The following is a 13,806-nucleotide window of genomic DNA, read 5'->3' on the forward strand; positions in this document are numbered from 1 at the left end:
CTATGACTAATTGGAGCAAGCCTGTATGTCCCGTTTCGCCTCCCTTTTCCTTGCTTTGCTTGGACATAGTCCAAGCTCACCAATTCATCACATCTTTGTGGAGGTGAAGGTGAGCTGTTCAAATAACTCCTTCCAGGGAAAGCAAGAAACACAATACAATGGGGGAATCAACACTCAACCCTAGGGCTGGGCTGAGCTTCCAAATTACCTATGTTCAACAAGGTGTGTTGCAGAACGTCGGGGGACAGTCTAGTGGCAATGCTGCATACTGTAAAGGCCAGGATCGCATGCTTTGGCTGTAGAAAGGTCCCTGGTTCAGTTCTTAATATCTCCAGTACAGGTCCTTAAAGCTAAAACTGAGGAGTCATGAACCCCATGTAAGGGGTTTCAGACTACTGGTCAAGGAGACAAATGTGTAACTGCTCTCTCTCTCTCACACCCACACACACCCCAAGCAGGATCAAGGAGAAGGTTCTAAGTCACTATTTTCTCAAACAAGCAACGTTTCCAATATTCTGAAAATATTTTATGTTCTGAAGTCTGAGATGGTACAATGAAATGGTCTGATTGGGGAGAGAGGTGGAATTTATTTATTTGGTTTGTAGCCCACCTTTCTACCAAGAAAATGGCGCTCAAGGCGCTGAAGAGTTGCTCCCTGTGAGGGATCACAGAAGGACTGTGGCAGGGAGGCCCAGGGTTCTTGGCTTGAGCCTCCTGCTCAAGACATCAAAGTGAGGGTTGAACTGCATCCAGCTTTCGTTCCCCTCCTTCACAGGCACAGCTTCAAGGGAACTCCCGTTGGTCTGGCCAAACACTGCCTTTCGACCAAAGCCCACTTCCTTCCCAGGAAGGAAGGCATCTGTTGTGACTACTGACTAGGAACACTTCTCTGTTGTCTGGCACAAGACTGCTGCCCGTGAGGTCATCGGTCCTGTGGTAAATTGTCTCGTCTTCTGATTCATCTTAAGGCAGCTCCTTACAGTTTTAGTGTGGTGGGACAAGACACTCCACCTCTTCTCCAGACCTCTCAGTTAGTGAGCGTTTTAGGAGCCAACAAAATTAGCCTATTGGCATAGAACTATGCAATCTTTTCTCCCCTCCGCCACAAAAAAGAAGAATCACGCTCTCAGGATTCCTATAAAACAATCCCCTGATTTTTACCAAATATATATATTTATATATTTATACAAAAGAGCAAAACAGTTTCATAACTATTCCAGTAAATTATTTTCTTAAAAAAATACAAAAAATACAAACACATTTCATGTCGATATCTGAGATGATCCAAATGTGACTGTAGTTCCACCGCAATTCAGGAGGGAACCCAGCCCAGCACCCCACAGAGGGCAGGAAGGCAGATGCTGTCCAAAAGCCAGCATCTCGGAATGTAGGAGAATGATCTTTGGCCCAACCACCAATTGTCTCTGTAATCTGGTGTCAGGGGAGAGGGAAAGAGAAAGAGGCCGAGGCCAGGTTGTGTATGGCTGTGAAGACAAACCTGGGAAGTTGTGAACGTTATTCTTCTCTCCCCTGACTCCACCCCACAAATATACAGTAAACCGCAACTGGAAAAGGGGAGGGCGGGGAGGCAGCTGTCATATTGCTACCTATCCAGTCCTGCTAGAGAAAAACAAGACAGAACACCCCATAGATGAGACAAAATAGTACCTCTACAACACGTATAAAAGTAAAAAAATAAGTTTCCCTTTTAGACCCCTTTAAAAAAAAAAAGACACGCACTCACATACATACATACATAGAGTTAGACTTCTGAAGGTAGCCCATTATGGCCTCCCAACCTCAGGAGGCGCGGACACAGAGGCTCATATCCGTCCCCTCCTCTCACCCACAACCCAACAAGAACAAGAGGACATCAACATCCCACCCCACCCCCTCTGTTGGGGCGTTTCCAAACTTCAGGCTAGGAGCACACATTCACATGCTGCCAATTCTCCACAGACACGTCCTGTTGTCATCTGTGCGGCTGCCCAGTGTTTCAGATACCTGGAAGGAGGAAGAAAAACAGGTTAATTTCTCAGTCCAACACCTTACTCCAACCCCTCATCCCTTCACACAAGCATTTCTTCCTGGGGTTTTCTAGCCACCCTCTGGGAGATCTCTCTCTCTCTCCCTTTCTCTCTCTCTCTCTCTCTCTCTCCAATACTGCTGTTTCACACATTATATGGCAAGCTGGGGTCCACCACATTCCTATGCATCTTTCCTTCATGCCAGGCTTTACATGTATCTGTCATGGCAAACCAGGAGAACACCCGGGTGCTGGGCAGCTATGAAGACTCAGAAGCAGTTCTAGCAATTCACGCCATGTGGAGAGATAATGAAGTGTGCATATTACTTATACATTTCGGGAAATACACAAACATACACCCCACACACACACCTTAGCGCTTCCAGAGTGTCAAATTCTGCCTTCCTCAGTGCTCACCATACCTGGCTGCTAGCCACCCACTTTAGCATTACCACTTGGCTGGCTTTAACACAACTTGTTTTCTGGGTGTCTCACACACCGGAAGCCACAAGGTAGCCCTTCTTCTTAATGTGGCACACCAATGGAACCAGCATCTCTGAGCCCAAAGGAAAAAGAGCCCAAACAAAAACTTTCCTGACAGCTCTTTTAATCTTAGCCGGGTTCAGCACCAGCATAATGAAGACCTGGCAAAGTGGCAAAGTCTTGCCCATGCAGGTGGGAATGGATGACCTTTGCTAGGACACTGGTACAAGACTCCAAAGCTGGGGTGGGGAACCTCAGGCCCAGGGGCCAAATCCAACCCTCTAGGGTTTCCCTAGATGGACACACCCCTTCCCCTGGCTCCATCCCCTTAGCCCCAACCGCCAATCATTTGGCAGTTTCCCAGCTTTTGAGCAGTATTTCCCCTCTCTAGAAGGTTGAAATGCCTCACCTGAGAGTTGGGTACTCATAGCAAGAGCTTTAAGAGACAATATGCTAGTATTCTGGGGGCTGCCCCATTGGCCCAGCCCCTTTGTCTTTGGTCCCACCCACCGCTGGAATGTGGCCCCCAGAGCTTCTCCGAAATGGAATTTGGCCCTTGGGCTGAAAGAGGTTCCTCAGGAAAGCCTTTTCCTGACCCAGCTTACCAGTAGTTCGCTCGCAGGCTGCACCTTCTTTCTCGTGTGCCAAGTTGAGCCGGTTCTGTTCTGCAGCCAGCCCATTAGAACCGGGGCTGCTACTGCGCGACGGGCTGGCTGTGTCCTCCGGCTGCAGCTGGAAAGCCATTTCCAAATGCTCCTGTGCCAACCGGAGGTGCTTGCGCAGTCGCTCCACCTCATGGTTCCGGAGGCCCGAGGAGGCACCGTAGCGCTCTGCTGCCACACCAGCCAAGCTCTCCCCTCCATAGGCCAATTTGTCCTTGCCGAGCTGGCTCTTGGAGGGCTCCTTCTTGAGGGAATGGTAGGTGGGGGGTGCCGTGGGATCCCTGCGGCCATACTGGGGCTTGGGGGGCACTCCAGCATCCTGGTTGAAGCTACGGAACGCGTCCCGGATCCCGCCAAAGCCCAGGTGGAAGAGCTCACAGACATTGAGCAGCAGGCAAAGGCAGCTCACAGCGTACATGATGAGGAGGAAGATGGTTTTCTCGGTGGGGCGGGAGACGAAGCAATCCACGGTGTGGGGGCAGGGGCTGCGGGTGCACACGTACGAGGGGATCACCTCGAAGCGATACAGCACATACTGCCCAAACAGAAAGCCCACCTCAAACACCGAGCGGCACAGCAACTGCAGCACGTACGCCGTCATCAGCCCGTCGTTCTTGATTCGCCGCCGCCCGTCGTGTTTCTGGCTCTCGGGCTCCTTCACTTCCCTCTCGGGCTCCACCTCCTCAAAGATCATGGGGTCCTCCTCGCCATTGTCCTCTGCCTCCTCATAGTCGCGGACGGCGCCGCGGTGCACCACGGGCGCTCGGCGTTTCCGAGGGGGCTGGCGCGAGAGCCGGTGCAGCGCAAAGCCCAGGTACATCACCGAGGGGGTGGCAATCATGATGATCTGGAAGATCCAGAAACGGACGTGCGAGAGTGGCGCAAAGGCATCGTAGCAGACATTCTCACAGCCGGGCTGCTGCGTGTTGCACACAAACTTGCTCTGCTCGTCATAGTAGATGGACTCGCCACCCACAGCAGTCAACACAATGCGGAAGACAATCAGCACCGTCAGCCACACCTTTCCCACAAAGGTCGAGTGCTGGTTGATCTCCTCCAGGAGGCGCGTCAAGAAACTCCAACTCATCCTGGCTCAGCGCAGGCCTGCAGCCAAGACACACAGTAGGCAGAAGGTTAAATCCAAATAAGTACATCATATCATTTCCACACGCCTTGAAGTCATGGAAAAACCCAACTGGTATTTTTTATGTCCCCACCCCTGATAAGAAAAACTTGGAAATTTAGGGGGAGAAATTGAAGTACTTATTTTCTTATCAGGTCTCAACGTACTTTATTTCTTTAAGAACATAAAACATGTGGGCAGAGCAATCCTATGGTGAGGATGGTTGGGAGACTGCACAGCTGATCACCCGCCATATCCAAAGCCCTGCTGTTCCCTGCAGCTGGGATGGGGTGAGGGATGGCTCCCCCACCAGCTTCTTTTTGTGGTCAATGAAAGGGAATTAATGGGAGGGGGCACTTTGGGGCATGCTGGAAGAAAAAGGGGACTTAAAAGCCTGCGGATCCATGCCCCCCTCCTTGACATGCCTCTGGAACATCCCTTTCAGTCCCCACCACTGGAAGAACAATGACTGAGCTTTCTGCTGCTGCACTGGGAGCAGGGCACAACAGAAGAAGAGGACGCCACACCTCTGGCAGCAGACGTGCCGTCCCGCCAGGACAGCACTTCCATCCCATCCAGGGGCCCTACAGCTGCCCTCCTGGGGAGCATAGCATTGCTCTCTATGTGTAATTTAGTACATTAAGCTAAGTTTCTTATATTTATGAGATTTATCCACATGAAAGCCACATCCTGTCATCCAAACAAGAAATAATATATCCTTGAAAATAGTTATCTCAATTTTCTTTTCTCTAGTAAGAATCAGTTTCAGAAAGATCAATAGCTTCCAATTCTGAGCATTCATTTTTATCCCCATGGACTTTAAAAGGTTTGAATGGATTGAAATAAGCTTTCGCTTGTTAGCTTGTATTCTTGATTTGGTGCTTGTATTTCCAGCGATAAATTAGCTTCTTTCACATGCTACAGAAGATGAGAAGATCAGAAAGTTATCAATATCTACGGTGTATAGAAACTGTAAGTACCGAATACCATACATTGTCTTACATAGTTATTAGAAACCATATTGAGAAAGCACGTGGTTTTTAAAACCCTGCCTTGAAGCACTTCGGCCTTATAATGAAGAGAGAAAATATTCCACAAGAGGTTAGGGTTCTCCTGCCACTCCAAATTTTTCCACATGAAAAATGGGCAAAGTTCTTAGGGAGGGAAATTGAGGGTTTCCCCAACTTTTCCAGTTTCCCCCAAGCATTCACATATCTAACCATGAAAATAAGCTTCACAAAATCCACAGGCGGTAGTGAATCATAGCTTAATTCCACACCAATCCACCCCACCCCACCCCAAACAGAGCTTTGGATGCAGCAATCTCCGTGGTGCCTTCCAACAAAGCACCAGATACTACAGGGATGGGCAACTTGTAGGTGAAGCATTCAGGGGGCCACAAGTTCCATCATACATCACCACTAGTTATACTGGCTAGGACTGATGGAAGTTGTAGGCCAAAACATCGAGAAAGCCACAAGTTGCCCACCCCTGCCATAGAGTGACAACTGAGGATTTCTTTGCAAATCTCTTTTAAATCTCATGTATTATACCAACCATTTTATGTCCAGACCCACAATTCCATAACATGTGGGCAAGAAATACATGTTTTTGAACACCAGGACCATACAAGTAAATGGACGAAAAACTCAAGATTGGCCATGGATTCCTGCCACTTTGCTACCACATACTGCTAAAAAGGTAGCAATGCCTCACAGCCCAGTTTTCACCCATCCTAAATGCAGCCTCAGAACACAATTTTGGAGGGCAATTGCTGCTCCCCTTCCAGCTCTTTCCTCACAGCTCATAGGCCCAGCTTGAAAGTCAACCAGGATGCGCATGCGCCATCTCCTAGCACTTTTTAAAGGCTAAATGTAGCTTCAGGGGCCCCATTTGGATTAGGGTTGTGGCACTGGGGGAAGGAAGGGCTTCATTCCCACTCCTACGCCATGACCTGTTTCAAATCCCCACCTCCACCCCCTGAACAATTAGCTGCTGAGGGGAAAAAGACAGACACAATACCAGTGCCTGTATGTTAGCTCAGAAAGGGGGGCAGGACCCAATCCAAATTCCTCCCCATGTGCGTTTAGTTCCCTCCCTCCATGATATCTTACAGAACTTGTGGCGCTCCAGATGTTTTAGCCTACAATTTAATCCCTCGTCACTGACTATGCTAGTTAGGGCTTTTGGGAGTTATAGGCCATAAGTTGCCTACTCTAACTTACACATTGCTAAAGTCTCATTTGGCCCAAGGAGAAGGCCCTCTCCCTGAAAGGCCACAGCTCAGCTTGACTCACCTCACACACATATCACCTCACACACACCTCACACACACACAATGACACACAATGACAGAGCTGACAGGAGATGAAAGTGCCACTTATCCGTGGGCCTTCACCCCTGTCTCCTCAGAATGCTCTTTCACCAGCAACTTCACCCTGAAATCAGTGCAAGAGGTTAACAGAGCAGCTGCCTCTGGGAGTCAACTCAGAAGCTTGGCTTAATCTTTGGAGCAGTGCCACATCCTGGTGCACTGGGACGGGTGTAACACTCCAGTGCTCACAAACAATAAAAATCCTTCAGTCAAGGAGTCACCCACAGAGTGAGTGACACATGGCAGAGGCAGCAGCACAGGTGTGCACTGAGTTCATGCTCAACTTGTCCCAGGCAAATGTGAGGGCATAGGTCTTCCCCCATCGGTCTATATGAGCATCATACACACAAACATCCCAAAGTACTGAGGCAGAGTTCATACAAAGAGAAGCATGACTTCTGCACTATTCACACACATTTTAATAACAGAAGTATGTGATCTAGTTTCCACCACCACAGAAGATCACGTTCAGTTATAAGAGGTTTTTTTTTCTTTGCTCTGCTTCTTATACATCTGCTTTGCCTGATTCCTTAGAGAGGGACAGCTGCAGAAAGAGGAGGAACCACACCTGTAACGAGTCTAAAAATCAGGGGTGGACAATATGAGGCCCGTGGCCTATAGGCAGCCCACCCCCATGGCTTCTTTGCAGGGGGAGGGGGGCTGTGTTTCTCGGCTGCTGCTGAATTTGCCACAGTGGCAGCAGCAAAAGTCATGGCAGTTTTTATCACTGCTGCAAATTCAGCAGCTTTGCTGGCAAATGTGGGACCGGTGGAGTACTGTGCACAATGGGTTCCAGTGCAGCCCCTGACCCTCAGAAGTTGCCCATCCCTGATATAAACTAACAGTGTAGGAGTTTATATGTGCTGTTAAGACACAATCCTACGCATGTTTAGACAGAAAAAAGCCATACAATTCCCAGCATTCCCCAGCTAGCCTACGACTCCCAGCATGCCCCAGCCAGCAATGGTTAGCTGGGGCATGCTGGGAGATATTTAGACAGAAAAAAGTCCTACATCTATAGAATTATGCTGGTAATGTCTTTAAAATGGAGGTTTTGAGCCACTGAAGCATTGCTTAGTAACTAACGTTCTGGCACAGGGCTACCACTCCTTTTTAAAATGAAAAGATCAAACCTAAAACATGCAAATCAGCCTTGTGGGGACAAATACTCCTATCAGTTATCCAAAAGATGTTTCTGAACATAATCAGAGTCCAAAGGCAGGCTTCCCACAAGACTTAGATTCCCACCCCCCAAGATGGAAATGTTTTATTAATAAAGTAATGCCACATGAAGCAAGCATGTGGTCAACCACAGCTTTTCTTGTGCCACAATTTGCCTTCAATTGAGTATTGCCTTCAATATTGCCTTCAATATTGCCTTCAATATTCTAAACTGGCCAGCTTAACGGCTTTCATAGGTTACCAAATCCAGCTGATTAACCAAATACGGATGAAGTAATAAAAAAATTTATCAGTAATTTGTTTATCAGTAGCCATCAAGAAGACAACCAGCACTAAATGGCAAGATAACCAGCAATTCAGATGTTTATCAGAGAACTTGTTTGCCAGAGCATAAATTTACCAGAGATGTTTATTGAAGAGTATAAATACAGGTGACCAGACCTGCAGGCCAGTGGGCAGAACATCTAAGGTCCTTCTCTGGGTGAGTACTCCGAGGGAAGCTCGGAGGATGGCAACAAGGTAGAGGGCATTCTCAGTGGTGGCCCCCCAATTATGGAATGATCTCCCCAATGAGGCCCGCCTGGCGCCAATGTTACTATCTTTTCGGCACCAGGTTAAAGCTTTTCTCTTTTCCCAAGCATTTAGCAATATGTGATGAGTTTCATCAATCCTGGATCTGTTTTATAGTTGTTTATAGATGTTTTTAGATATGTTTCTGTGTATGTTGTATGTTTTTACGGTTTTAAATTTTGTATATTGTTTTTAATTGTTTTAATCTTATGTAAACCGCCCAGAGTGCTTCAACTATGGGGCGGTATAGAAAAGTAAATAATAATAGAAGTAGTAGTATCAACCTAAGTATATATTCTCTTTGGCTCTCTGCCCTCTGTGGCTTGCTTGATCACAATATAACATAACTTGAGGACTGAGAACCTGAATTCTTCTGGGATAATGAGGCTCACTAAAAAGGCCAGTATATTGGGGTTAAACTGGGACAGGCTGTACATTTAAGATGGGGTGAATCTGACTCAGGGACCAGATCTAGAGTGTTCCCTCTACACAGGACTAGCATTGTTCAGTTGGGAAAAAAGGGAGGCTAACGGGAGACATATTAGAAGTGTACAAAATTATGCATGGTGTGGAAAATGTGAATAGGGAGACATTTTTCTCCCTCTCCCATAATACTAGAACCTGGGGTCATCCCATGAAGCTGATTGATGGGAGATTCAAGCCAGAAAAAAAGGAAGTATGTCTTCACACAGCGCATAGTTAAACTATGGAATTCACTACAAGACGTGATAATAGCCACCAATTTGGATGGCTTTAAAAGACAGTTGGATAAATTCCTGGAGAAGGCTATCAATGGCTACTAATCCTGAAGGCTAAGTGCAACCTCCATTACCAGAGGCAGTAAGCCTGTATACACTAGTTATTATTATTATTGTTGTTATTATTATTATTTATTACATATTTATACTGCCCAACAGCCTAAGCTCTCTGGCCAGTTTACAACTAAAACCATAAAATCCAGATTAAAACTTTAAAATCACATAAAACCAGAATAAATTACAGTCCAGGGAAGGCTTGTTTAAAAAGATATGTTTTTAGGAGGCATTTACAGTTATTACAATTTCCGCCCCCCAAACCGCATGAGGGAGGGTTTTCCATAAGGTGGGTGCCACTACAGAGAAGGCCCTCTGTCGATGTTCTTCATGGCGACATTAGTTCATAGTTGCTGGGGAACATGTGTTGCACCATGTCCTGCTTGTGGGTCCCTGGTCAACAGCTGGTTGGTCACTGTGTGAACAGAGTTCTGGACTAGATAGACCCTTGGTCTGATCTAGCATTTTCTATCCAGTCATCAGTCTAAGATCTGCAACAGTCAGTACAACGTCTAACATATTAGGTATTTTACACCTCTTTACAGGAGCTCCTTCTTCACTTCAGCTCTTTTACATTACATTTTGTATTCATGAATATGCAGGAAATTACAAACATATTCATAACATATGAGTTATCAAAGCATGTGCGTGCAGAATTAAATCACAAATCCCCAAAACACACATGCAAGCAAGAACCCAATTCTGCTCTGTTTGCTGTTCACATATACTTTTAAAGCAAGGGTGGGCAAATGGTGAGTCTGGATCTACTGACAGATCTCTGGCTGATCTGGTGTAGATTGGCAAGAATTTCTGATTCCAACTGTTTAATGATTGCATCAACAAAATAACTCACACACACACACACACACACAAATTATACACCCGAAATTAAGACAGCTTGTGGAAACCAGGAATGGATTTGTGTGTGGAAGGAGTACTGTGAGTTCCATTCAGCTCTGGTACTCACAACAGAGCTGAGAATGAATGACTTTTATAATAAGCTCCAGCTAAACCTCAAGAGTTTTAGTAAAAAAACAAAAACAAAATAGATCATGCAAGTCTCAAGTCTGCCCGCCCCTATTCTAAAAGGAAACACAGCGATTTCCACACACTTAGACCTTATGGACTATTTTGTACTCAGCTATATACCAAAAGTAATATGAGAAGCAGCCTTTAGTATGAATAGCACAGCAGTTTAAGAGCCTTCAATGCTTCCTTAGTTTAACAAATGAACTTTGTGTGAACACTGCCTTACTTATTCTTAAACACGCAAGCACACACACTCCAAAGAGCCTCTTGCCCTTCAAGGAGACCTAGGCACAGGAAGTTTTGTAATCGGTCCAGCTGCTTGTGGTTGGAGGAATGAATACTATGCAGGATCTGAAGGGCAGCTAACTGGTTTTCTGTAAAACTAGCACACAGGTGAAGATAGCCTATACACACACCACTACCCCCAAACTACCCCTTTGCTCATTGTCTACAGGTGCGAGTAACCTTCAGATAGCCACTAGTCTCTTGGGGCAACCTGGGATGAAAGATGTAATCATGGTATCAGTAGCCACCCAGGACCTATCCGTTTAAAAGCAGCCCTGTAAAGAAATCCATAAATGTTATTAACCCATATCATTCTCTACTAACCCCCTCCCCCCTCTTATTTATATTTTCAGGGCTTCTGCCCTGAAAGGTGGCCAATAAATACTTTAAATAGCTTATATAAGAATAGGTGGCACAATAACAGCCTGAAAAACAGGGAGGGCATTTTCTTCCAATTTACAAAAGCTTCCTCTCCCAAGTCCATATTAACAGGGAGTGAGATCAGAGCAGACGGAACATCTGTCAAGAGTCTGGGGAAAATGCCCCCCTTGATTCTTCCCTCCCCAAACCTCAGTTGGGTCCAGGTCTTTCAGGAAGCACCAAAGTTGGTTCAACTCCACTCCACTTTGGGGCTTTAAAAAGCAGTTACGCAAGATCTCAGACTGTCTTCACTTGAACACGATATCTCTAGGAACAAAGTTTTGCTATTTGAGCGAAAGTCAATAAGATACTTGGTTAGCCATAGTTAAAAGAGTTCATCGTTAAGCTCAGTTACACACTAGGGCTTAGCTAGACCTAAGGTTTATCCTGGGATTGTCCCAGGGTCATCCCTGTTCATGTAAATGACACAAAGGATATCCAGGGAGCAGGCAGGGACGATCCCAGGATAAACTTTAGGTCTAGCTAAGGCCTAGGTTTGACACCTCTAAAAATACTAGTGTAGTGTTACACAACCCAGTGCCTCCAGATGTGTTGGCCTACAACTCCCATCATACCCAGTGGCCATAGTGGCTGGGGGTTGATGAGGATTGCACTCCAACACACCTGGAGGACACCAAATTGGGAAACACTGGTCCAGTGCTATGAGAACTCTTTAAATGGCGGAGGGAAGGCTTTTCCCACCACCACTCAGCTCAGGATAATTCAACTTTCAACCCTGACCATATGCTTGGAACTCAGGGTCAACAGAAGAATTCACAGATCAAATTCTGCCAAAGCATAAGAAAAGGGATGACCTCCCAAATCAATATTACTAAGCCAGACACATCATTTGATTTGATCCCGTTCTACACATCATTACAATCACCATTTGCCCACTAATGTATATTTCCTGGGGCAAATTTCAGCTCCCCAACAAACATACCTGTATAATACTGGCACAAGAACACTTAAGGCATTTCAATTTGTCATGGCCAATGCTAGAGTCCAAAGTGTATTAACGCCCTTTAGGTTAAGTACTTGTTTATCCCTGTACCTTGCCCATACACAAACAAGGAGTACATACTCAAGACCACTTAACACGGATCAGCTATTCTTGGTTAAAAATGTATTGTCCCCCGCGCCTTTCTTTGTATGTGCGATGATTCTAAGAAACATTAGGGGAATGTGAGTGTTCAATCACGGTGTGATTATCAGATCCGGAATCAAAGGAGTGCGCTCTTGGGCAGGTAGCCCATTGCTTCCAGTGCTCGAAACAATGAGCAGCTCATGGGCTAAAGAGATGGTAGCACAAAGAAACCAAATTCCTCGAAGAGCATAATGTGAGAAACCACCCTAAATTCTCTTTCCCCGCCCCCATATGGGGGCGCGCATTGAAAGCGCTCCCACCCATAAAGAGAGGAAAAGGGGGCGACGCGACGCCATGAACCGATTCTGCGAGATCTGCTTGTCCTCCTCCCCCTATGAAACCCCCCAAACTCGCCCAGTCTCCCTATTAGTGGCAGAGGATCACCGAAGACTCCGCGCGAGCTGGGATCGGGGCTCGCCCCAAAAAAGAGCGAGCGAGCGAACAACCAAAGAAAGCAGAAACACACACCCCATCACAGCCCACCACGACCACCCCAACATCCCACTTACAGTGCGATCGTTCCTGGACGGACCTCACAAAGACTCCCGCCTTGCTGTAATCCCTCTTCTCCCGCCCGCTCGAACAAAGGGGCCCTAGACCGTCGTCGCCGCCCCCCGCCCCTTCGGCCCCGCCTCGGGAGGGACCCCCGCCCTCTTTCCCTCCGCCCTCCCAACCAGGGAGAATCCGGGGCTGACTAATGAGCGATCGAGGCTGGCATCAGCGTGTGCAATACACGTCGACACTCAGACTCAACCCTGGGCTGCTGTGGTCGCGCACGCGCCGCGGAAGAAAACAAACTTTCCACCCCTACAGAAGAAAGTTTGTTGTGATCGCCGGCCGGAAGGCAGGCAAGGACAGAAAGGGGGGAAACTACGGCTTGATCCCACGCACACGTGTTTTCTCGGGAGAAGGTCCCACTTTTTTCAGCGACTCTAAATGCTTACAAGTAGTTGTGAACGGGATTGCAACAGTCAGATTAGGGATAGTCCTCGATGTGAATCACACCAACCGTCTGCCGGAGCGGAATAAATGATGAATACCCTGGCGGGAGTCATATGACAGGGAGAGTCATCATTGCAATAATAAAAAAAAAGGGAAAGTCAGCCCATCACATTAATCAGAGCACCAAATTGCGTGGTTTCTCCATATGTCTTTTTTTCAGGCCCATGAATTGCTTTCTCTGTACCAAATACGTGCAAGAGAAAGTTCCGCTGCAGGGCGGTATGACCCGGGACATTTTGCTTCCCGGCCTCGCTCGCGGCGCTTTTATTAGTCGCCGGCAGTTGCGAACCAGTGGAGAATTGCGCGCCTATCTCTTCCCTGACCAGCCAAGTATAAGGGATCCTTTCGGACGGCAGGCGCATTCCTTGGCCGCACAGCGAAGGATGAACGTTGTCTCAAAATGCTGGCTTGGATTACAACGGTCGCGTGTTCTGCCTGTCCCATCCGATTCCCTGCCGAATTCGAGTTGGATAAAAAACAAACCGCGGACTAGTTGCAGGAGTTAATTTGAGACAAGTTCAACCTCTGTATTTCAAATTCAAAGTTCGGTTCGGATGTGAAAATAAAAGGAGCTCTGAATGTGGACAGAGTGCATTTCCTTCCAGCCATGCATAATTGCAGCAGTTTTAACACCTACAGGTGGGATTAAGGGCAAGGATTTCAAACTCATTTACAGTAGCATCCCCTACAT

The 13,806-nt window shown here is 46.9% G+C and overlaps 1 protein-coding gene across 1 annotated transcript; it reads right to left on the reverse strand.

Moving 5' to 3' along the window:
• Positions 1 to 1,160: 1,160 nt before the first annotated feature.
• Positions 1,161 to 12,688, reverse strand: LOC134393622 (gap junction gamma-1 protein-like). The gene is made up of 3 exons (XM_063118681.1): positions 12,623 to 12,688; positions 3,115 to 4,275; positions 1,161 to 2,004 (listed from the first exon to the last, which is right to left on the reverse strand). Exons 2-3 carry the CDS (start codon positions 4,256 to 4,258, stop codon positions 1,997 to 1,999), a joined length of 1,152 nt encoding a protein of 383 aa, XP_062974751.1. The 5' UTR covers positions 4,259 to 4,275; positions 12,623 to 12,688; the 3' UTR covers positions 1,161 to 1,996.
• Positions 12,689 to 13,806: the final 1,118 nt, after the last annotated feature.

This window comes from Elgaria multicarinata, chromosome 2 (assembly GCF_023053635.1).
Source record: "Elgaria multicarinata webbii isolate HBS135686 ecotype San Diego chromosome 2, rElgMul1.1.pri, whole genome shotgun sequence".
NCBI lineage: Eukaryota > Metazoa > Chordata > Lepidosauria > Squamata > Anguidae > Elgaria > Elgaria multicarinata.